General features: G+C 41.7%; 1 protein-coding gene across 4 annotated transcripts in view; it reads left to right on the top strand.

The window, feature by feature from the left end:
• Positions 1-22,961, top strand: part of aldh1a1 (aldehyde dehydrogenase 1 family member A1) — a 106,294-nt gene that overhangs the window by 35,786 nt on the left and 47,547 nt on the right. For all 4 annotated transcript variants that reach the window (XM_033017550.1, XM_033017553.1, XM_033017549.1 and 1 more), the window contains exons 4-5: positions 19,335-19,475; positions 21,510-21,639. In XM_033017550.1, coding sequence (XP_032873441.1) covers positions 19,335-19,475; positions 21,510-21,639 — 271 coding nt within the window. The remainder of the gene's footprint in view (positions 1-19,334; positions 19,476-21,509; positions 21,640-22,961) is intronic.

The raw sequence follows: 22,961 nt of genomic DNA, 5'->3' as shown, positions 1-22,961 counted from the left end.
ATTAAACATTATTATGAATATAACAGCAGAATTAGACCACTCCACCCCTCAAGCCTGCCCCGACATTCAATACGATCATTGCGAATCTTCACTTTGGGCCATTCCCCATAGCCCCCCATTCCCTGATCTTTCAAAAATGTATATGCTTCCTCTTTAAATACCCCTATAATTCAGGCTCCACAACCCTATGGGGTAAAAAATTCCAGAATGTCACCATTCTCTGCGAGAAGTCACTATGCACCTCAGTTTTAAATTATCACCCCTAATCGTGTAACCATGTTTCCTGCTCAAAATTCTTCCACTGTAAAAACATTCTAATATGTGAAGATACCAGCCATTTTATTGCAGTGATCATCTTTGTTGTGTATTTGTGTATTTGGATGCTTGGACTTAAATAAGGTTCGAACACGAGATAACGTCTTTATTGCAGGACGCCACATTGAGTCTCCCTGCACATGCGTACTTGCACAAGACATCACAAGACACTAATTACATATGCTAATTATCACATACCTAACACTCCTCCCCCTTTAACTTGGAGGCAGCTAACACCATTTCTATTACATACTTAACACTCTTTGACATGGAATATAAAAGAAAACCACCAAATAAGGTTTGATAATAATGAAACCATTCCTGTTCAATTACTAAAATGTAATTACAAAGAACTTTGTTGAGGTAACCTACATAAATATTTCGTTAAAGACGCAAAAATCAATAGTTTTTTCAACAATGCAGTTTGTACAATTTACAAGCTTCATAACAGCTTGGATCGGGTCATGGGACACATAGTCTAAATACAGGATGAGTGCAATTGTTTATAATATTAGGACTGCATTTGACAATTTTTGCAGGAGGAAACTTCATTAATCATTCTCTACCCTTTCTTGGTATTCTGTTGACGGCCCTACTTTGTTCTGGCCTTTTCTTACCTGCAGTTCCCTCCCCTCTACTTTCAGTCTGAAGAAGGGTCCTGACCCGAAACATCACCCGTCCTTTTTCTCCGGAGATGCTACCTGACCCGCTGAGTTACTCCAGCACTTTGTGTCTATCTTCAGTATAAACCAGTATCTGCAGTTCCTTTCCACACATTTCATTTACCTGAAATCTCTAGAATGAATGGTAAAATTCTCTGTTGATTGGCACAAATATTCTTAAAGGTGGCAGTGTAGGTTGATAAGGTGGTTACAAATGCATTTGGGATACTGTCTTCAAAGTCAGGACACAGAATACAATAGAGAGATTTTGCTCCAACTTTATAAAACATTGGTCAAACAACTGGAGTACTGCACGCATTTCTGATCATCACACTATGGCAAAGATGATAGCACTGGAGATATAGCAGAGAAGATCCACCAGGATCTTGCCAGATATGGGGAGATTCAGTTATAAGGAGAGACTGGGGAGGCTAAGTCTGTTTTCCCTCAAACGGAGGACATAAAGGGTATATGAATTGAGGTTAACAAAATTACAACAGGGTAGACTGCAAGAGTTATTAGAGGTGGACACCAACCTAAGGTAAGGGATAGAGGGGATCTTTCTCACGCAGAGAATGGTGAATATCTAGAATATACTGCATAAGGGATTGGTATGAGAGTCACTGACAGCATTTAAGAAGTGTAGGAAAGAACTGCAGATACTGGTTCACATCGAAGAAAGGCACAAAAAGTTGGAATAACTCAGCGGTTAGGCAGCATCTCTAGGGAAAACGAATAGGTGAGACCCTTCTTCAGACTGAGAGTCAGGAGAAAGCGAAATGAGAGATACAGAAGGTACAAAAAAAAATATTCATTTCCCACGCCATTACTTCTACTATTTAACTGGCTCCTGTAAACCCATCAGTCATTTTCCAAATCACTGCCATGCAGTGGACACAGCTTGAATCAGATTAATCCTTACGCAATCAATCCCTGACTTCAATCGTTTAAGATTTCTCATTAAGGTGAAGAATAAAATCATCTAATCTAAATGATTTACAGCACTTCCTATTCTTCACTACCAGAAAGCGAGGAATGGTATCTATGAGGATAAATTGTAAATGTAATGTAGAAATTCAAAGAGATGGGCTGATATCGTTAATCATGAGAGAAATAGATCGTGTAGATGCACCGAGTCTCTTGCCCAGAGTAGGTGAATCGAGAACCAGAGGGCATAGGTTTAAGGTGAAGGGGAAAAGATTTAATAGGAATCTGAGGGGTAACATTTTCACACAAAGGGTGGTAGGTGATGGAATAAGCTTCCAGGGGAGGTAGTTGAGGCTGGGACTATCCATAAATTTAAGAAACAGTTAGACAGGTACATGAATATGACAGGTTTGGAGGGATATGGACCAAACGCAGGCAGGTGGGACTAATGTAGCTGGGACATTTTGGCCGGTGTGGGCTAGTTGCGCCGAAGGGCCTGTTTCCATGGTGTATCACTCTATGACTATTTCTACTTTATTCTTTAATAAAGTCGAGTTTTCTTTAAAAAATAAGTATGTTTGGGGTATTTTAGTCATAGTCATAACTATGACTAAAATACCCCAAACATATAGGAATGTTACAAAATTTTGAGATTTTCAAAATCAAGCCTGTATTTTTTCTCATCAGATAAAGCATAAAAATAACTTTAATCTGATACCTAGGTAGACAAAAATGCTGGAGAAACTCAGCGGTGAGGCAGCATCTATGGAGCGAAGGAAATCGGCAACATTTCAGGTTGAGACCCTTCTTCAGACTGATGTGAGGGTGGGTGGGGGGGGAGGGGGGAAGAAGAAAGGAAGAGGTGGAGACAGTCGGCTGAGGGAGAGCTGAGAAGGGGAGGAGAAAGTAGGGACTACCTGATATTAGAGAAGTCAATGTTCATACCGCTGGGGTGCTAACTGCCCAAGCGAAATATGAGGTGCTGCTCCTCCAATTTACGGTGGTCCTCACTCTGGTCATGGAGGAAGCCCAGGACAGAAAGGTCGACTGCATTGGTGCTACCTCCTGCAACCACACACAACTCACTGACTTCATCCATTTCACCACTAACTTCCATCTGGCACTCAAATACACCTGGACCATTTTATCATGTGATCATTTTATCATGTGATCATTTTCTACTTGTAGCTATTCATAGTTGGTCTTAGGTGTGGAAGACTGAGGTCGAGGGGGGTCGTAGGAGGTCGTAGACATAGTTGTAGGAGGTCTTTCACTTAGGCTAGTCAACACGACCTTGACATTTTTTTCAATTCGTCAAGGGTCTTCTAAACTCGTGGATTAGGTCGTCCAAGTGGGACAGGCCCTACTTCTAGTCCTCCTTTGACTTGACAATACTGGCAGCCTCCAGAGTACTGGTGAATTGAAACAGCTTTCCTCTTTTTCTTACTGCCACGAAACTTGAGCAATTGTCCGTGTGCTTCTTTAAGTCTCAAAAACTCTGCCTTGGTTTCAGCAAGCTCTCACGCAAAAATTTTCCCACGTAATTAGTAAGATTAAACGAGAACTTGCCAGTTTGAAGTTTGATCTGTATTTTATGAGGCGTTACGCTGAGGGATTACGTGAAGAACCCCGCCAGGACGCATGCGTGTCATTCTTCAAAGCAGCGGTGTGAAATCTCAGATAACTGTAATGACTAAACATAGTCAGATTAGAGAAGAGATACCAGTTAAGTATATGATCAAGGGTGGGAGTGGAGGGCACGTAATCCCTCATCGTAACTCCTCATAAAATACAGATCAAACTTCAAACTGGTAAATTCTCGTTTAATCTTACTATTTTACTTCGGAGTCACGTAAGTGACTACGTGAAGATTTTAAAGCTATGTGATTTCATGCCGTGGAAACGAGTCCATGCATCACGTCTGCCTTGATGACTGTAGGAGGAATTGTGTTAACATAATTTGGACATGAATTCGACATTGAAATCATAAAATTTGTTAACACAAAATTATAACCCCTTTTTATGGATTTAAATTAATTTACAGAACTTAAAATTGTTTCTGCAAACGTTCCAGGTTTCATTACTGGTTTGTTGTAAAATAATTGGAATGTTTTTTCCCCAGACCATCCTGCTGCCTTGAGGATTTGGTCCATTGGTACATCCAACTGTATCGCTGCCGATGTAGCTGCAGCCCTGGTGGAATGAGATTTAAAAATATTAGTTACCACCCCAGCCTGTGTTAGCACCTGTTTCAGCCATCTTGAGATGGTCTGGACCGTCACTCTTTTGTGTGGTTGCTTGTGGCTGACCAAAAGTGCCTTCTCATTGCCTCTTAGGATTTTCGTTGTCTCCATGTATAACGACAGATGTCTTACTATACAGAGACGGTCATCTGTTGGGTATGACTTAAATTGTATATTGAGGCCTGCTGATCCCTGTCTGTTCTGCTTTACTAACTCATAGATATGAAACGTAATATTTTCTGTTGAGGAAGTCATGTTGTCCAGTCTTAGTTTATGCAGTGACTGTACCCTCTGTGCCGTGACCAATGCCATTAGCATGACTGTTTTTAATGTCAGTCTGTGTAGGGACAGAGCTGTTGCTGGAGACCAATTCCTGAGCAACTTCAGGACAATACTTACATCCCATATTTGGGAGTACCTGGTTCTTGGGGGATTAGTATTAAAAATTCCCCTCATAAGTTTTGTTACCAGTGGGTGAGTCCCAACAGAGTAACGCTCTGTCCTCTGCCATAGGTAAGTCGATAGGGCACTTCTGGCGCAGTTGATGGCACTGTAACTGAGCCCCTCATCATAGTGGAGGCCTGCCAGATATTCCAGAACAGACGGGATGTTCATGTCTCTGTAGGTGATGTTGTTTTTATGGCAGTACATCTCCCACTTCCTGATATAGACCAGATACTGTTTTTTGGTTGACTGTCTTTGGGCCGCCGAGATCATGTTCACTGTTCGGTCCGTCAGTCCCAGTTGTAGTAGAGGTGTTTTTAAACTCTACAAATTAATAAGTTCAAATGTTTATGGCATGGGTGGCTATCCCTTGTTACGGGATGTAGCAATAAATCTGGTCTATGTGGGATGGTGATACATGGTTCTAATACAATGTTTAATACCACTGGGAACCATGGTTGAGTAGGCCAATCGGGTACTACCAAAATACCAGACGCAGAGTCTTGTTGTATTTTCCTTAATACCGACTGATGAGGCAGAAAGGAGGGAATGCGTAAATAAACAATGCCCCCCCAATGCAGCGAAAATGCATCTGTCGCCGCTGCCCCAGGGTCTGGTTCCCATGAAACATAATTTGATAACTGGTGGTTAAGTCTGGATGCGAATAGATCGATATCTGGTGTTCCATATTTTGCTGTAATATCAGCAAATACTTTTTTATTCAACATCCATTCGGTGTTTTCATTAAATTTGCGTGACCTGGTGTCTGCCACTAAATTTAGTCTTCTCTGGATACACCATTGCCAAATTGTATTAGCCAGATTGTCACATGATGTCAATTTGTTTCCACCCATGTGGTTAATGTATGCTACCACGGTGGTATTGTCTATCTGTAGTCTAACATGCTGGTGATATGACCCAGTACAATATGACTTTAGGCCATGGAATGCAACCAACATTTACAGGTAGTTTATGCCCAGTGTGAGTAATAATGATGCCTCCTGAGCAGTCCATCTACCTCCACAGCTGGTGATGGTATTGGTGGCTCCCCACCCAAGTGCACTGGCATCAGTTTGTAGTACCATGGAAGGGTTACTGACAATGATTGGATTGGAACAAAGCCAGATCTATCCACCATTTTAGTTCCATTTTAGCTTTGATTGGTAGTTTCATAGGTCTGTCAAAGTGACCTGCATTAATTTTGAGTGCTTGTATTTTTGATCTATGTAAGTTTTGGTAATGTAGAGGTCCAAATTGTGTGGCTGGAAAGGCAGCCACCATTTTGCCAATTACTTTTGCTACCAATCTGATGGATGGTTTGCTGATGTCAATGAGGTTATTGCAAGCCTCTATTAAATCTCTAGCCTTTCCCTTAGGCAGAGTCACCGACATGTGAACTGAGTCAATGGTGAACCCCAAATAATCCATAGTAGTGGAAGGCGTTAGTTTAGATTTAACTGGATGGATAATAAATCCCAAATTTTCAAATAACTGTTTTGTGGCTGTTACAGTTTGTTTGGCCAATTCCAAAGTTTTGCCCACAATGAGTATGTCATCTAAATATGCCATGACCATGTGTTTATGTTTCCATAGAAACGCTAGGGCTGGTTTCAAAATTTTTGTGAACAGCCTGAGGGCTGATGATAACACATTTGGCAGTGCTTTATACTGCCAGGGTTGTCCCATCCAGTTGAATTTTAAGTAACATCTGTGGTCACCTTGTATAGGCACTGAATAGTAAGCATCTTTTAAATCGATGCTGGCCATGAAGTAACCTTTGGAAATTAATTGTTTAGCAGTAACAAAGGTTTCCATTTTGAAGTGAATATATTGTACAAATGTATTCAATTTTGTCAGATCTATGATGATGCGACAACCACCATCTTTTTTGTTTTTGGTAAATATATTGGACACGAATTCTAATGGTTCGTGTTGAGTTTTCTCAATTACACCTTTTACGAAAAGCCGCTCCAGTTCAGCTTGCGCTTTTGATTTTTCTTTATCAGAAAGCACGAACATTCGGTTCGGTATATGTTGAACTGGAGGGCTGTACTTGTGTATAAACTCTATTGTATATCCCTGGATGCTGCTTAAGATGTAAGTATCGGTCGTTAACATGCTCCATGCATTCAGAAAAGAGTGTAATCTCCCCCCAACCTCCATGCTCCCTGTATTTTGTAGAGAACCAGACCCACCTACCTCCATAGTTACCAGTGGCAGGTGTACTTCTTTTTTGTAGGTTCTTCGCTGCTGTTGTTGCGCTGGTGTCTGGATTTTCGGTTTGGTTGGCGTTGGAGGTCCCCGCATCTTCCAAGAAGGCCAGCCTGGGCCATGGCCTAAAAAGACTCATGTTTTGAGGACCGGGCCTTCGAGCTTTCACCTGTTCTGCTGGTGGGTGCATAGGGGTGCTGTCTTTGGCTGTAGTGGGTTTTTGTTGGAGCCCCTTTTATTAGTCCCAGGGTTTTTGCTTCCTCATCGAGCTCCTTGACTTGCTTCGATAGGTTGCCTCCAAACAATAGTTTTGTGGTTCCAGGTTTGCACAGTCCCTGCACCCCTTGCACACTTGTCTTTCCTTCTGCGGACCCCTCTTCCAGGTCAGCCCAGAACTGACCCGCAGTGCTCCCCTCTGATGAGGTAGAAGCACTGTGCAGCCCTTCAAGAGGTACTGCTGTGGGTTTATCATAGGGCCCACAGTGACCCGACTCCATCTCCCGGAGTCTGTCACGTTGGAGCAAATGCTCCACACACCGCTCCATCGGCTCCAGCGCTCTCGGTCGCTGGCCGCCCGCGGCTGTTCAAAGTCGGACTCCTCTGAGTCCACGACCTTGTTTGTTTTGTGTCTAGCCTTACCGCCCGGCCACGTGGATCTGGCCGGTGCGGAGGCGACATCGGGCACAGCTGATCCCACTATCGGTGATCCGAGTGCCGCTGGCTGCTGCTGGCTGCCCGCTGCTCCGCGGTCCTCCCTCACCAGCTTTGTCGCAGCCCGTTGGTTTCTCCACCTGTAATCAGCATGGGAAAACACCGAAAGACCGCAGCTCTTACCTGCAGGTCCTGGTTTAAATTGTCGCTACGGGGGAACGTCGTTCCACCCCACCTCCTCTGTTTTCGACTTGTCAAAAGTCGACGGCCCCATTCTGAATAGTCTCCCGCCCGGCCGTGGTGTTCTGGCCGGCGCGGGACAAAAAGTCGGCACAGCTGATTCCTTACGGGCCTTGTGCCTTCAGCTGCTGCTGGCTCCCGCAACTTCGCGGTCCTCCCCAGCCAGCTTTACTCGCAGCACTTGTGGACACTATTTTGTCCAGCTTCCCCCCCTGTGTGAAAACAGCGCGGGGACAAAAACTACCGCAGAGTAAATCACTTACCTGCAGGTCGCGGTTTCAAACTTACCGCTGCGGGGGAACGTTCCACCCCGCCTGTCGTTTCGCAAGCGTGAAAGCGATATGACACGCATGCGTCCTGGCGGGCTTCTTCACGTAGTCACTCACGTGACTCCGAAGTAAAATTGGCTTTGAGTTCCTGAATCTTTCTGCCCATTAAATCTATTTGGTTTTGCTTTCTCTTTAAAGGGGCTGTCCCACTGCGGCGACCTAATCCGCGAGTTCTCGCAGGTTTGCCCTCGACTCATACTCGCAGCATGGTCGACACGAGGTCCTAGGAGGTCTTTGTAACTCCCCTTCATGCTCGAGAGTAGTCCCCGCGTATTCAAGGCCTCAGCTAGGTCGTGCCGTATTTCTCAACATGTTGAATAATGCCTGCGAGTAAAAAAAGGTCGCCATGGAAAAAATCAATACTTTTTTTTACTCGTAGGTTTAGTCGAAGTAGGTCGTAGTAGGTCGGCAGTTTATTCGTAGGTAATCGAGGATAGTCGAAGGTAATCGAAGGTATCCAAAGGTAGTCATAGTTAGTCTTCAACATAGTCGAAGGAGATCGAAGGATGTCATCTTCACTCTCCACTATTCGTTGTCTAATTTTCCTGAAGCTAGTCAAAGCTAGTCTTCAACATAGTCGAAGGAGGTCGAAGGAGGTCTTCTACATGAGATTTTTTCAAACTCTCCTTAAACTCTTCTAAACTCGCCAATTAGGTCGCCACAGTGGGACAACCCCTTAAGGCTTGATTAAGTACACGTTTGGGAGTTTTCAACTGTGCCTTAAGTTCACTGATCTTGTGCGATACTTTAGTGCAAGAGCGACCTTGGATGTGGACAGAAAGTTTAGTCTTTTCTTCATTTTCTGTTTCCTTGGTGAAAGAATTAGAAATTCTCTGCTACATATTGTTGAAACACTAGATGTCGATGGCATTGGTTCAGGTGAGGCAGCAGCTGTCATTGGCATTGCTAGATTCAGTGGCGAATGCAGACTATGACTGTCATCGTCCATGTCCTCAGTGTCTTGAAATATGGGCGCTTGGCTTTCGGCTGATGTCAAGGATTCAGGATCTTGGGCATCAGGCGGAGGAATATCATCTAAAGAAATGTGTTGACTGCCTTCTGGAAGTTTAAAAGTTTCATCACAAATTTTCATAAATGCTCCAAGTTCCTTGGGATTGCTGAGTTTTTTAAACTTAAGCAAAGTCTGGTTAACGAGAGCCTTCACCCTTGAGTTAACAGCAGCAAATGAATATCCTTCTGCATCCGACAAAGAGAAATGTGAACTCAGCGATTTCTCCATTTCAGACAGACTTTTTCCAAACGAGGTATACAAGTACAAGATTTGTCCATTTTTAAGATCCCTCTTAAACTCGGGCATGACAGAGAAATTCACTTCAAGGTGAATAGCTATGCCTTGCTGGGCTTTTGGATTGACAATTTTGCACTTCTTCTTCGGAGACATCTGTTTAAAATGTAAAGAAAAAAAACACTGAACAGCATTAACAGAAAGAAGTTATTATTTGCAGTTTTAGAAAAAAAGGTAGAAATTATAAAGTTAAACGCTAAAACAAATAGTAAATATCCAGCAAAAAATCATATTCTTCAGTTTCATCAAATCTTTCTTCTTTCTTTAAAGTCTTTTTAATTAATTTTTCAAAAAAAAATAATGATAAACATAACAGTGATATTGAAACATAGGGATCAGGATTACATTAACAACAAATGTAACCTAAATATAAATCCAGTGTCAAAATATACACTGGGTATGGGGAATAGCTATGAGTAAATATAGATAAACGGTTAAAAGAGAACTTGTATATATAAAAACAAAAAGATTTAAAAAAAATAGAAAAACAAAACCCCCTAAACTAAAATAAGCAAAACAAAACAAAACAAAATCTGGGCTGCAAAAAAAATGGCAACAGTTTAGACCCCTGTTTGTCGTCAAATCCGTTCCACCGTATAAAGGTAAAAAATTATTATAACGGTTGGAGAGGGAACAATTTATACCGTGTGAAAATATTGAATAAAGCTCTAAACTAGGAGCTTTTGAATATTTTTTATCAATTTCTTTAATCTCATCAGCCAATATACGTATTTCATTTTTAATTTGTTTTTTTAATCCCGCGGAGTATGAAATGATTTGTCCACGAATATATGCCTTAAAAGCATCCCAGACTACCCCATTGGATATTTCTTCAGTTGAGTTTGTTGAAAAGAAAAAGGCAATCTGTTCTTTGATAAAATTAACAAAATTCAAATCTTGAAGCAAGTAGTATTAAATCGCCATTGTTTAGCACTAGAATTGGAATCACATAGTTTGATAGATAGTTTCAATGGTGCATGATCAGAGATGGCAAATGCATCATACGCACACGCAGTGACCGAAGAGACTAACCAGGAGTCTATTTTACTTCGGAGTCACTGTGAGTGACTACGCGAAGACCCCGCCAGCATGCATGCGCGACATAGCGTCTCACGCAGTGCAACAGCGACGGGCGGGTGAAGAGCTCTCCCGCGGCAAAGTTTAAAACGGGACCTGCAGGTAATCGTATTCTGAGGTCGTTTATTTCGAACCCTTGCTGTGTTCTGTGTTTCAGCAAACATGGACAAGGGAAGGAAAATAAAGAAGGTCGCGTCCCGCACGACTGTGGCGGACCAGGAAGGTTCCAGCAGTGGGGGGCGACCGACGGCACCGGGAACGCATTCCCTGCGGTCCACAGTCACCGACTCAAACCCTGCTCATCCGAGCCCAACGCCGCAAACTGCTCAAATCGAACCAGCGCAGCGGGTTGGAGGCAAGGCGAAGCAGAAGTCGGTCTGGCCGATAGACTCGGACGCGCTGCCCGAGAGCAGCAAAGGTGACCGTCTATCCCGCATGGAGCGGTTGTTGGAGCAGATGCTCCAGCGAGACTTGCTCCGGGAGATGGAGCAAGCTCGCCATGGGAGTGCTCGCACACCCACAACAGCACCTGTCGGCGCTGTCCATCGCATCTCCCTCGACAGAGGGGAGCGTTTGGGGCCAGAGCTGGGCTGGCCTGGAAGAGGGGATCATGGCTGAAGATACCAGCAGTGTGCTGGGGGTGCAGGACCAGGAAGAGCTGCTGGGAGTGGTCAACAAGTTTGCGGTACCACCGCAAGCAGGACACCATCGCAGGCCAAACTGGCGGCCAGCATAGACTACCTGTCCTTCCACCCTCTGCAGGAACAGGTAGTCAATGAAACAATGGACAAATACATACTTCCAGAGAACTGCATCTCGCTAAATGTACCCGTTGTCAACAGCCAAATCTGGGGGTACATTGGGCTGGGCATAAGGACCCAGGAGGTGAAGCTTCAGAAAATATTAAAACTTCTGACTTCAGCCATAACTTCCTACGCTCGTTCCGTTGATGGGGTCGAAATGACGGGTAACCAGCAGGACACACTGGCCCTACTGTGTAATACACAGTATGAAATAAACTGCCTGCGAAAGAACACCATCAAACCTGCCCTCAAACCCAAATTCGCAGGGTTGTGCAAAACTGCAACGGCACAACCATAGATACTGCTGTTTCGAAAAGACTTGTCCAAGCAAGTAAAAGAACTGGACGGAGAGTCTAAAGCCATTGGGCTTATGAGGGCAGCTGCAGGAACGAGCAAAACCACACACCCCAGACGGCAGCACCCCTATGCATCCACCAGCTGGCATCAACACCAGGGTGCTGGTGAAAGCATGAGGGCTGCACATCAACCACAAAGGTCTTTTTTAGGCCAAGGCCCAGAGCGGCCCTCATGGAAGATGCGCCAACCCCAAAAGTATGCCACCAGTTCAACATTTACCTGACATGCAGAAATGGTGAGGTTACATGCTAAAGGAATTATAGAGAGGACGGTGCATGATTCTCTGGAATTTGTATCAAACATTTTTACAAAAACCAAGAAAGATGGTGGATGTCGCATCATCATTGACTTAACTAGACTGAATACTTTTGTTAAGTATATACATTTCAAAATGGAAACATTTGTTACTGCCAAACAACTAGTTTCCAAAGGATACTTCATGGCATGCATCGATTTAAAAGATGCATACTATTCAGTACCCATTCATAAGGATCATCGTCGATACCTAAAATTTAACTGGATGGGGCCACAATGGCAGTATAAAGCGTTGCATAATGGATTAACATCAGCCCCAAGACTATTTACCAAGATATTGAAACCAACCTTGGCAATACTAAGGAAACAAAAACATATTGTTATGGCATATCTTGATGATATTTTGATTGTGGGGAAAACCCTGGAATTAGCTAAATCAGCAGTTTTAGCTACCAAACATCTGTTTGAAACACTGGGGTATATCATCCATCCAGGTATATCTAAGTTGACACCATCCACAACTATGGACTATCTGGGATTCACAATTAACTCTGTCCACATGTCTGTAACATTGCCAAAGGACAAAGCAGCCGATTTGGTGGAAGCCTGCAACAAATTGATTGTTACTGATCAACCATCTATTCGACAGGTGGCAACAGAGTGACAGAGTGATTGGAAAATTAGTAGCAGCATTTCCAGCTACTCAGTTTGGACCTTTGCATTACCAAAATTTACAAAGGGCAAAGGTGCAAGCGCTAAAACAACATGCAGGTCATTTTGATCGACCTATGCAATTACCAGCCAAAGCAATTTCAGAGTTACAATGGTGGAAGGAAAATATTTGGCATAGTTCCAGCCCCATCATTATCAGTAACCCATCATTCACATTACAAAGGGATGCCAGTGCTCAGGGCTGGGGAGCAATTAACACTATATCTAGTACTGGTGGTAGATGGAACACACAAGAATCATCACTACTGCAGACACTGGGTATAAATTACTTAGAAATGTTGGGTGCGTTTTATGGGCTAAAAGCTTACTGTTCAGCTATGCACCATTTGCATGTCCGCCTACAAATTGACAATACCACGGTGGTGGCTTATATTAATCATATGGGTGGAATAAAATCGATATCGTGTGACAATCTGGTCAACACAATTTGGCAATGGTGTGTCGAGAGACATATTTGGCTTTCAGCAACTTACCTACCAGGTAAGCTCAATACTGTGGCAGACACCAGGTCACGAAAATTTAATGGCAACACCGAATGGATGTTGAACCACAAAGTATTTGCTGATATTACAATGCGGTATGGTACTCCTGATATCGATCTCTTTGCATCCAGACTGAATCACCAGTTACCAACATATGTCGCTTGGGAACCAGACCCTGAGGCAGCAGCGATGGACCGCTGAATTGGGGAAAAAACATTTCTATGCCTTTCCCCCCTTCTGCCTCATCAGTCGGGTCCTACGCAAAATACAAATGGACTCGGCTTCAGGTATTTTGGTAGTACCTGATTGGCCTACACAGCCATGGTTCCTTGTGGTCCTCGACATGGTCTCTGAACCACTCATTACCATTTCCAAAAGACCAGATCTTTTGGTCCATCCTGTTACGGGTGAAAGTCATCTGTGCCAAGACAGGATAAATCTGTTGGCTTGCAGAATTTGAAAAGACCTTTCTTGGATCTGGGATTATCGGACAGGACCATGAACATGATCACGGCGGCCTACCGAGAAACGACTAAGAAGCAGTACCTCTCCAGCATTCGGAAGTGGGAATCGTACTGCTCAAGGTCTGGGGTAGCATACAAATCAGCTACAGTTACCAACATCCTGGAGTTCCTATCCAGCCTTCACTTTGATGAAGGACTGAGTTACAGCACTATTAACAGTGCTAGGAGTGCTCTGTCAGCATATTTATGGCAGGCACCGGGACAGCAGTCCATGGGATCCCACCCTCTAGTTGCCAAACTAATGAGGGGTATCTACAACACCAATCCCCCCAGACCAAGGTACACCCAGATCTGGGATGTCAGTGTTGTACTGACATTGCTAAGGGGTTGGTCACCAGCAATGTCCCTGGCCCTGGAACAGCTCACACTAAAAACAGTCATGCTGATGGCTTTGGTCTCAGCTCAAAGGGCCCAGTCCCTATACAAATTAAGATTGAATATGAAAACATCAACTGACAAGATAACCTTCCGGATCTTGGAGTTGGTCAAGCAAAGTAGACCAGGAATTTCGGGACTGAGTTTGGAATTCCGGGCATAACCACCTGACCCCCGTTTGTGTGTCATGACACACCTACAGCTTTATCGCAAGACAACAAAAGCCTTAAGAGGAAGCAAAATGGCATTATGGGTCAGCTTCAAACAGCCTCATGGACGGGTGTCAATACAGACCATCTCAAGATGGCTGAGACAGGTTCTGAGGGCTGCTGGGGTGGATACTGACATTTTTAAATCTCACTCCACCAGGGCAGCAGCAAAATCGGCGGCCAGAAATATGGAGGTACCAATGGACCATATCCTGGCGACAGCAGGATGGTCTACGGAAAAGACTTTCCAAATATTTTATAATAAGCCGATCGCCAAACCTGCATTATTTGCAGAAAGAATTTTAAGTTCTGCAAATATATAATTTAGCCTGAGGGAGCATTATTTTCTTTGTTTAAAAAATATATCGTTATTGTTTTTAAAAAATTGATTCATGTTTAATTACGATAACATACTTCCTCCCTTGGATGACTTCGGCAGTGAGTGAAGCATGGATTTGTTCCACGGCATGAAATCACAGATCTTTAAAATCTTCACGTAGTCACTCACGTGACTCCGAAGTAAAATAGTAAGATTAAACGAGAACTTACCAGTTTGAAGTATGATCTTTATTTTAAGAGGAGTTACGTCGAGGGATTACGTGCCCTCCACGCCCACCCTCTTATAAAGGTCAACTGGTATCCGAATTCTTCTTATCTTACTATGTTTATTTCATTACTATTACTGTGATTCCACACCGCTGCTTTGAAAAATGTCGTGCATGCGTGCTGGCGGGGTCTTCACATAATCCCTCGACGTAACTCCTCATAAAATAAAGATCAAACTTCAAACTGGTAAGTTCTCTTTTAATCTTACTATTATAATGTAGTCAATCCTGGAGTAACTATGATATACATGAGAGAAAAAAGAAAATTCTTTATCATTTGGGTGTAAGAATCTCCAAACTTCTATTAAATTCATCTAATCAATTAAATTAATCTAAATTCAATTACTAGATCTAAACATCTATTCATTTCTTAAGAAAAGGCTAAAAAATGTTAAATAGCCGAAGTATCCAAATAACAAATAACAAACTGATCCCATTCACACAAGAATTCACAATATAACATGCTTTTTAAATCTAAATTTGTCATGAATTGATATGCCAAATGGAAGGAATTCAATGTTTAATTTCCATAATTCAATCCAGAAACATCCACTCTCAAAATAAACAAAATCATTATTTTTTGCACAATACATCTGACTAAAACTGTACTATGGATATTTAGTATGAAAATATTGGTCATGGATAGACAATAACACAAAATATAGATGATTTAGATGTTCTTATGACATGATTGTGCAAAAAAATAATTAATTTGATTATCTTGAGAGTGGATGTTTCTGGAATGTGATCGATTGGAATGTGGCCATTGCTGTAAATTTTAAGCCCATATCGGCAGGCAAGACATGGCCGGTTCGTATGGGGGCCTAAATAACATTTTTTGCATCATAAGATTAAAATAACGCCACACCAAAAAGCAAGCTAATATGTTACATAAACGACATACCTTTTGTTTTGCCCTGATATTGTGATCCGTGATGTTGAAGACGTTAGAAGTCGCGTTTAACCAGCGATGCAATCGTCAGTAAATTATTTTTTAAAACCGGGAACGGAAGAGGGAACAATTTTTCTTCATCAGCTAACAACCCGAGGAAATCCCTCTCCGACAACCAATATAAACCTGCATTTTAATCCCGCCCTCTCCCCCCAAGGTTTTGTAACAATGCTAAAACATACCTATTTTTTAAAGAAAACTCAACTTTATTCTTTGAAGATACAAACAAAGCACTGCATGAATTAATCTTTTTTTTTGGACCTTGCTTTTGCTAGTTTACTGAACTTTTGTTCTGAATGCTAATGACCAAATTGTGAGGGGGCAAAAGTACAAACATAATGATATGTGTAAGTTGGAGCTGCAAATTATATTATTCTATTTAAAGGGGAGAATTCTGTTTATGGTGAATGAAAAGGTACAAATTGATTTAAGAATAAATTACCACCAATTGAGTTTATTTGATATTTGACCGTACAGGAAGCAAAGATGAAATGCAATATAATTACCTCAGACCATTTTTTTTGGCTGATTACTCAAAACTCGGTTTTAGGTGCATTTATTCACATAAAGGTGGCAGAATGGATAATGTCAGGAGTTCTTTTTTAACCAGTTGTGAGGGAAACAAACTGTTACTGCAATTATTGCATTTTCTAGATTTCCCAAAGAAAAACTTTTATTTCCCCACATTCCTCCCATGTTCCTCATCATGTGCTCTGCATGAAGATTATATGAACGTACAGAATGTTATAAATAGCCCATGTTGGAAATGTATAGCTTGCCAGTTTAGTTCTGATCAGAATAAAGGGCCCATCCCACTTTCACGGCCTAATTCACAACCTCTGCCGAGTTTGCCCTTGACATACTCGCAGGATGGTCGTCATAAGGTCGTAGGAGGTCGTATGTAGGTTGTGATGCTAGGCGTAGGTACTCGTGGCATCAAGTAGGTCGGGGCATTTTTTCTAGCCTGATGAAAAATATCCACGAGTAAAAAAGGTCGTGAATTAGATCGTGAAAGTGGGACAGGCCTTTTATGAAGAATTTCAACCTCAGGTACATTGAAATGATTGCATCTGATCTTGGGATCCTAGTTGGTTATTGTAGTACTACAGTCTAGAGGTATAACCTGCAGTTGTGCTTTTTTTAATTAATAAGTTACCTGTTGCTAGCATTTGTCATCCATTCTATTTTCTCCAAGAAAGTGGCCGTGAGTCTTTTGCTTTGACTACATTGAAGTTTATTGAATTTAAGTCATTTTCGTAGATCAGTATTTACCAGTATCAGATGTGAAACTGGAGTCAGAAATCAGGTAAGGGTGATGTCCTTCCGAAAAGAATATTAATGAACTAGTTATTTTCATTTAACAGTTCAAGACCTCAATTGACTTGTGATTCAGATCAGTCAGAATATGATAAATAGTGAAATAACTTTAAGGCACTGGAAGGTCAGCCCTCTTTATATAAAGTAAAATTCCGTATTGTGTTCTTAAACCATAGCCACTTCATTTAAAAAATGGAATGTGTTACTAGCAAGTCTTGTGAGTACCCAAGTTTGGTGTAGTAATTCAGGAATTCTTCATTTTGTTTACATGGAATTCCAGTTTCCAAGGTGTAAATATTACCAACAATTTGTTCTGGTCTCAGTGTAAAGATTGCGGCGCCTCGCGGCAGCGGCCTCTGCAGTCCATCTGTCTTTTTTAAATATTTGTCCTGTTGAGTGCATAGTTTGGTTGTAGTTTTTATATTGTATTTAGCTGTGTATATGTGGGGGGCGGGGAGGGGGGTGGGAAAACTTTTAAATCTCTTCCCTGTACGGGTGACCCGACCTTTCCCCTGTCGGGTTGTCGTTGGGGCCTAGCACCGTGGAGCGGCCTCCAACCGGAACGACCTGGGGGCTCCAGTCGCGGAGCCTGCGGACTCACCATCATGGAGCTGGCCAGCTTCGGAGCGTGGAGAGCTGTGGTGGCGCGCGGCTGCGACCCGACTTAAGAGCGTCGGAGGCTCCAGCCGCAGGCCCGGTGGACGGTGACATTGGGAGCTTGCGAGTCCCTGGTGGGAGATCGCTTTTCAGAGCTCCCGCAACGGCAACTTCTCCCGCCCGAATTGCTGGGTTGAAAACGACCTTAAATTGGGGGCCTTACATTGCCCGGCGCGGCTTTAACGGCCGCGGGACTTGCCATCGCCCGCTGGGGGCTTTAACATCGGGAGAAGAATGGAAAACAGGGGAGAGACAATGACTTTGCCTTCCATCACAGTGAGGAGGAGATTCACTGTGATGGATGTTTGTGTAAATTGTGTTTATTTTATGTCTTGGGTTTTTTTTCTTGTTGTATGACTGCAGAAACCAAATTTTGTTTGAACTTCATTTGAGGTTCAAATGACAATAAACATATTGTATTTATTCTATTGTATTGTATTGATATTACAGTTAAGAAAGCATACCAATACCTCTACATGATTCAAAGGCTAAGGATATTCATCTTTTCTCCAATGACTGTTACCAATTTCTACAGATCCACCAGAGAAAGCATCCTATCTAGTAGCTTCACAGCTTAGTATGGTAATGGATCTGTATAACATTGCAAGAAATTAGAGTGTGTTGTGAATGCACCCCAGTATATCACACAAACCAACCCCCTCCCAATTAACTTCATTTATATTTCATGATGCTTCAGAAAAGCAGCCAACATAATCAAGGACCATTCACACTCCACTCATTCTCCTTTCTCCCCTCTCCCATCGGGCAGAAGATACTGAAGCAAGTGCCACCAGATTCAAGAACAGCTTCAAGAACACTGTTATCAGACTTGTGAAAATACATTCATCGACAAGACTGAACAAAATGCAGTATGGTACATCGTATGTCTTGTGGTGGCATGCTGTTCACAAAAGTGAAAAACAGCCTCATAAATCAAAGACGCACACCCGAAAAAGCCAATAATTTTACAGCCAATTTTTGTAAAGCAAATATTTGTAAATTGAGGAATCACTGCACACCATACTACTTTAAAAAAATGTACTGATGCTGTTGGAAGCAAACTGCAGCATCATACTGAATCTGTATCAAAGGAATAGGTGGTCAGTAATCACAAAATAATGGTGCTGAAGTTCTAGCCATGTTCACTTTAGCCTGAAATATTTCGGTTTATCATATCCCTATTCTTTTAATATGTCTTTTGATTTGTCAGAATCTTTTCTCCTCATAGTGAACAACTATATTTAGACAATAGCAAACTGAATATGTATGGTGAAGTGAGTGTATATATATAGCCATTATGTCAAGTGGTCAGGCAGCATCTGTGGAGACATGAAGGAGTGTTTCGGCCCGAAACGTTGCCTATTTCCTTCGCTCCATAGATGCTGCTGCACCCGCTGAGTTTCTCCAGCATTTTTGTCTACCTTCCGTGAAGACATAACTGGATCCACATATACTGCCTGACCTACTGAGCTAATTCTGCATTTATTTCAGATGTCCAGCATTTGCAGGTTTAGCTTTTAGAAAATGCTTTTTATTATGAAGCGTCTTAATTTTTTAAATGGTTTTATAAATTATTAAAATGTTTAAACAGTGTCTTTCCCACATTGTGCAATTGTAAAATTCCAGAGTAACAGCTCACGTTATGAACTGTTTCCCTCAAGGTGGACGTTGATAAGGCAGTGATAGCAGCCAGGGAAGCGTTCCGGATTGGATCCGTATGGCGTAGAATGGACGCTTCTGCAAGAGGAAGGCTTTTAAATAAACTTGCTGATTTGCTGGAAAGGGATCGTGTTGTACTAAGTGTAAGTTCAATGTTCCACTTTCACATTGGTACATATGAAGATTCCACCATTATTTTACTTCTACACCATTAGACTGATATCACATTTAACAAATTGTCTTGTAATTTGGAAATTATTTGCAATGTGAATTAACTTTTCTTTTCCTACTTCCATAAAGTTACACTGATGCATTAGACAAACTGTTGCTGGTTAAAATCAGTGGTCGATAAGATTTGATCTGATGCGGTGGTCAGCGATTTGATGTGACTCCAATTAAGAACAAAGATAGACACAGAGTGCTGGAGTAACTTAGCGGGCCAGGCAGCATCTCTGGAAAAAAAGGATGGGTGACGTTTCGGCTTGGAACCCTTCTTCAGACTGAAGTCTGACAGAGTATGAAGAAGGGTCCCAACCCGAAAGGTCACCAATCCTTTTTCTCTAGAGATGCTACCTGACCCGCTGAGTTACTCCAGCACTTTGTGTCTATCTTTGGTATAAACCAGCATCTGCAGTTCTTTGTTTCTGTCGATTAAGACAGTTACAATATAATTGCCTGCATAATATCATTGCACATAAATATGAACATGATAATTATGAACATGTTATCCAACACGACATATGCTTGAAGCAATCCATAATATTTTTTAGTACAGGTATCAGGTCAAATAACTGATCACTCCATAAATTCAAATTATACACCATGTTTCTTTCTGAAATATTTGATTATGTTGGTGTTGCAAGGCAGAGAACTATCAAGAAGACTTTGATGGAAGAAGTGCATGAGAATGCTTGCTAAAGTCATCTCAAGTAGCTGAAGTTGACAGATAATTCCCAATCCCATGTTATGCCATTACAGGTGCCCTCCTGAAGAAGGATATCCTGAACTCTAACCTGAATACGTCTTCTCCAACTAGAACATTTTTAAGGCAGAGATAGATAGATTCTTGATTAGCACAGGGGTCAGAAGTTATGGGGAGAAGGCAGGAGAATGGGGTTAGGAGGGAGAGATAGATCATTCTTGATTGAATTCTACTCCGATCACTTCTGATTTTATGACCTTACCTTCTACCTGTACTTCTGCTCAGCTTTCTAAACCAAACCTCTTGATCCAAAGCTTCAACACATACCCTCAAACAGAGTACATGTTTCTCAACACAAAACCTCTCCCAAAACAGCCGGTCCCGAATGGCCACTCCATTAGTGCCTGCCTTCCTTTTATACGCCTCTGCCTGACACTAACAGCTGTTTTGTAAATCTCCCGCACTGCTCCTTCTCTTAGCTCCTCGCTCACTGCTGAAGTTGACTTGACCTCGCACCAAAGGATGCTGTTTCCGTAGTAGAGTACTCCCTCACAATACGAATCTGTGTCTTATGGGTGTTAGCAAGTGTGCCACGTGCCGTAAGATACCCAGTGTCCCACCTACTATTGTATGCACAATATTGGTGGTTGATATACTTGAGTTTCTGGTCAATTGTGACCACCAGGATATTCCTATAAGCTCCAGAAAATGTATTCATTATCCCAACATCACTACTGAAATGGCTTTGTCTGCTCTTGTGTCAATACTATTAAATACCACTACTACAACACACACACACACACACACACACACACACACACACACACACACACACACACACACACACACACACACACACACACAAACATTTTCCAATTACAACCCCATGGGAGACTTGAGCTATTTGTCTGTAAATAATTAATGAGGGAGAATTCAAACATCAGCCACAGAGAGACTGATTGAAACTAGTTGCATTACTGTATTATTTAATGTTACCATAATTAATGGGAATAACCAACTATTTCAATTTGAAAGGATTAGGTCTTACTTTGTGATTACCATTTAATTAATGGTTAAAATTTACTGAATGGCTGACAACAAGAAAAAAAGTTTTTACCTGCTTTGTAATTCTGAAAGTATGATTCATTTTAATTTTTCAGTTTTCAGAAGATTTTACTGATCAATCTTGCAAAAATGTTCAAGCTGAACAAAGTGTACATCAACAAATTTAAAGTTTTGTTTCTTTGTTTCTAAGACAATTGAATCTATTGATGCTGGAAAGCTCTTCCTTCAGGCATACTTTGTTGACTTAGATGGTGCAATTAAAACATTACGTTACTATGCTGGATGGTCTGACAAAATCCAAGGACGCACCATTCCTGTTGGTAAGTAATTATGGCCAATAATTAACGTTCTGATCTGCCCTTGAAACAGACATTGTGGGAATTTTCTAATAATGTAAGAATGTTTGCAGAAGAATGTTTATTTTTGGCCAAATTATTTTAATCTCCCTTTCCAGAATCAGAAACACCTTATCTTGGTACATTACTCCCAGTACATTTTTAACTTATCTCCCTAATTGTTTTGTTAGAAAGTCAATTTATGTAAAATATTCAATTGTTTCCCTATATCTGACTTCAGAACAAGTAATATGTTTAACTCTTCAGTTCAGGACCAGGTAAAGATAGAAAGACCATAGGCAATTGTGGGAAAAACACAGGCAAATTAAACTGGCTTAGTTATAATACCTGGTCGATATGGACAGGTTTGACGAGAGGTCTATTTCTGTGCTGCACGACTCTATAACTCCTTGATTCTAATAAATGCTGGCATTACCAATTACATCCACATCCAACAAACTGTGGGGGGGGGGGGAACAGTACACCCATTATAATGCTATATTTAAGAGGGAGTGCTATATTTAAGAGGGAGTTAGATGTGGCCCTTGTGGCTAAAGGGATCAGGGGATATGGAGAGAAGGCAGGTACAGGATACTGAGTTGGATGATCCGCCATGATCATATTGAATGGCGGTGCAGGCTCGAAGGGCCGAATGGCCTACTCCTGCACCTATTTTCTATGTTTCTATAATTAGTTTACTAATGTATTCCCAAAAACCTAACATTTATTCTCATTGTACATCATTATTTAGAGTTAATTTACACCCTAATCTGCTGTAAGCATTAACATCTTTGCATAACTTAGTGGAATAGACATTCTTTGTGACCATAAATAATAAATTGTAAAATTGAAAGACATCACCGTAGAATAATTTGCTAGGGTTACTTCTTCTTCTTGCGTATGGCGTGCACAGCCTAAAGTTGTAGGACAACTTGTTCTATTTGATCTTACTTGAATTTGTTTGATTGCATTCGTCGAAACAGGGCAGACCACGTAAAGGTTGCAATCTCCCACCCCACTAGGGTTACCATATATCCATACCAATGCATTTTACAGTAGAGATTACTAGCAATACCATTCTGCTCCCTGTTCAGAAATGCTTGTCAACATCAATTACTATGTCAGCTGAGAATATTTAGTGTAGTTGAAACAATAAATCAAAACTTGGAACTCCAAAAGATATCAGTCAATAGTATCCTATAGAAACATCAATTTTAAACTTGTTTTTAATTTTAGCTGACAAAAATATATGTAGGAGCAGTTAGTTCAAAAGGTTCCCATGCCAGAAATCAGTATTTAAGCCCAAC

Source organism: Amblyraja radiata, chromosome 3 (genome assembly GCF_010909765.2).
Source record: "Amblyraja radiata isolate CabotCenter1 chromosome 3, sAmbRad1.1.pri, whole genome shotgun sequence".
NCBI classification, from domain to species: domain Eukaryota; kingdom Metazoa; phylum Chordata; class Chondrichthyes; order Rajiformes; family Rajidae; genus Amblyraja; species Amblyraja radiata.
Note: the sequence above shows the minus strand (reverse complement) of the source record. Positions and strands in the feature narration are given on the sequence as shown.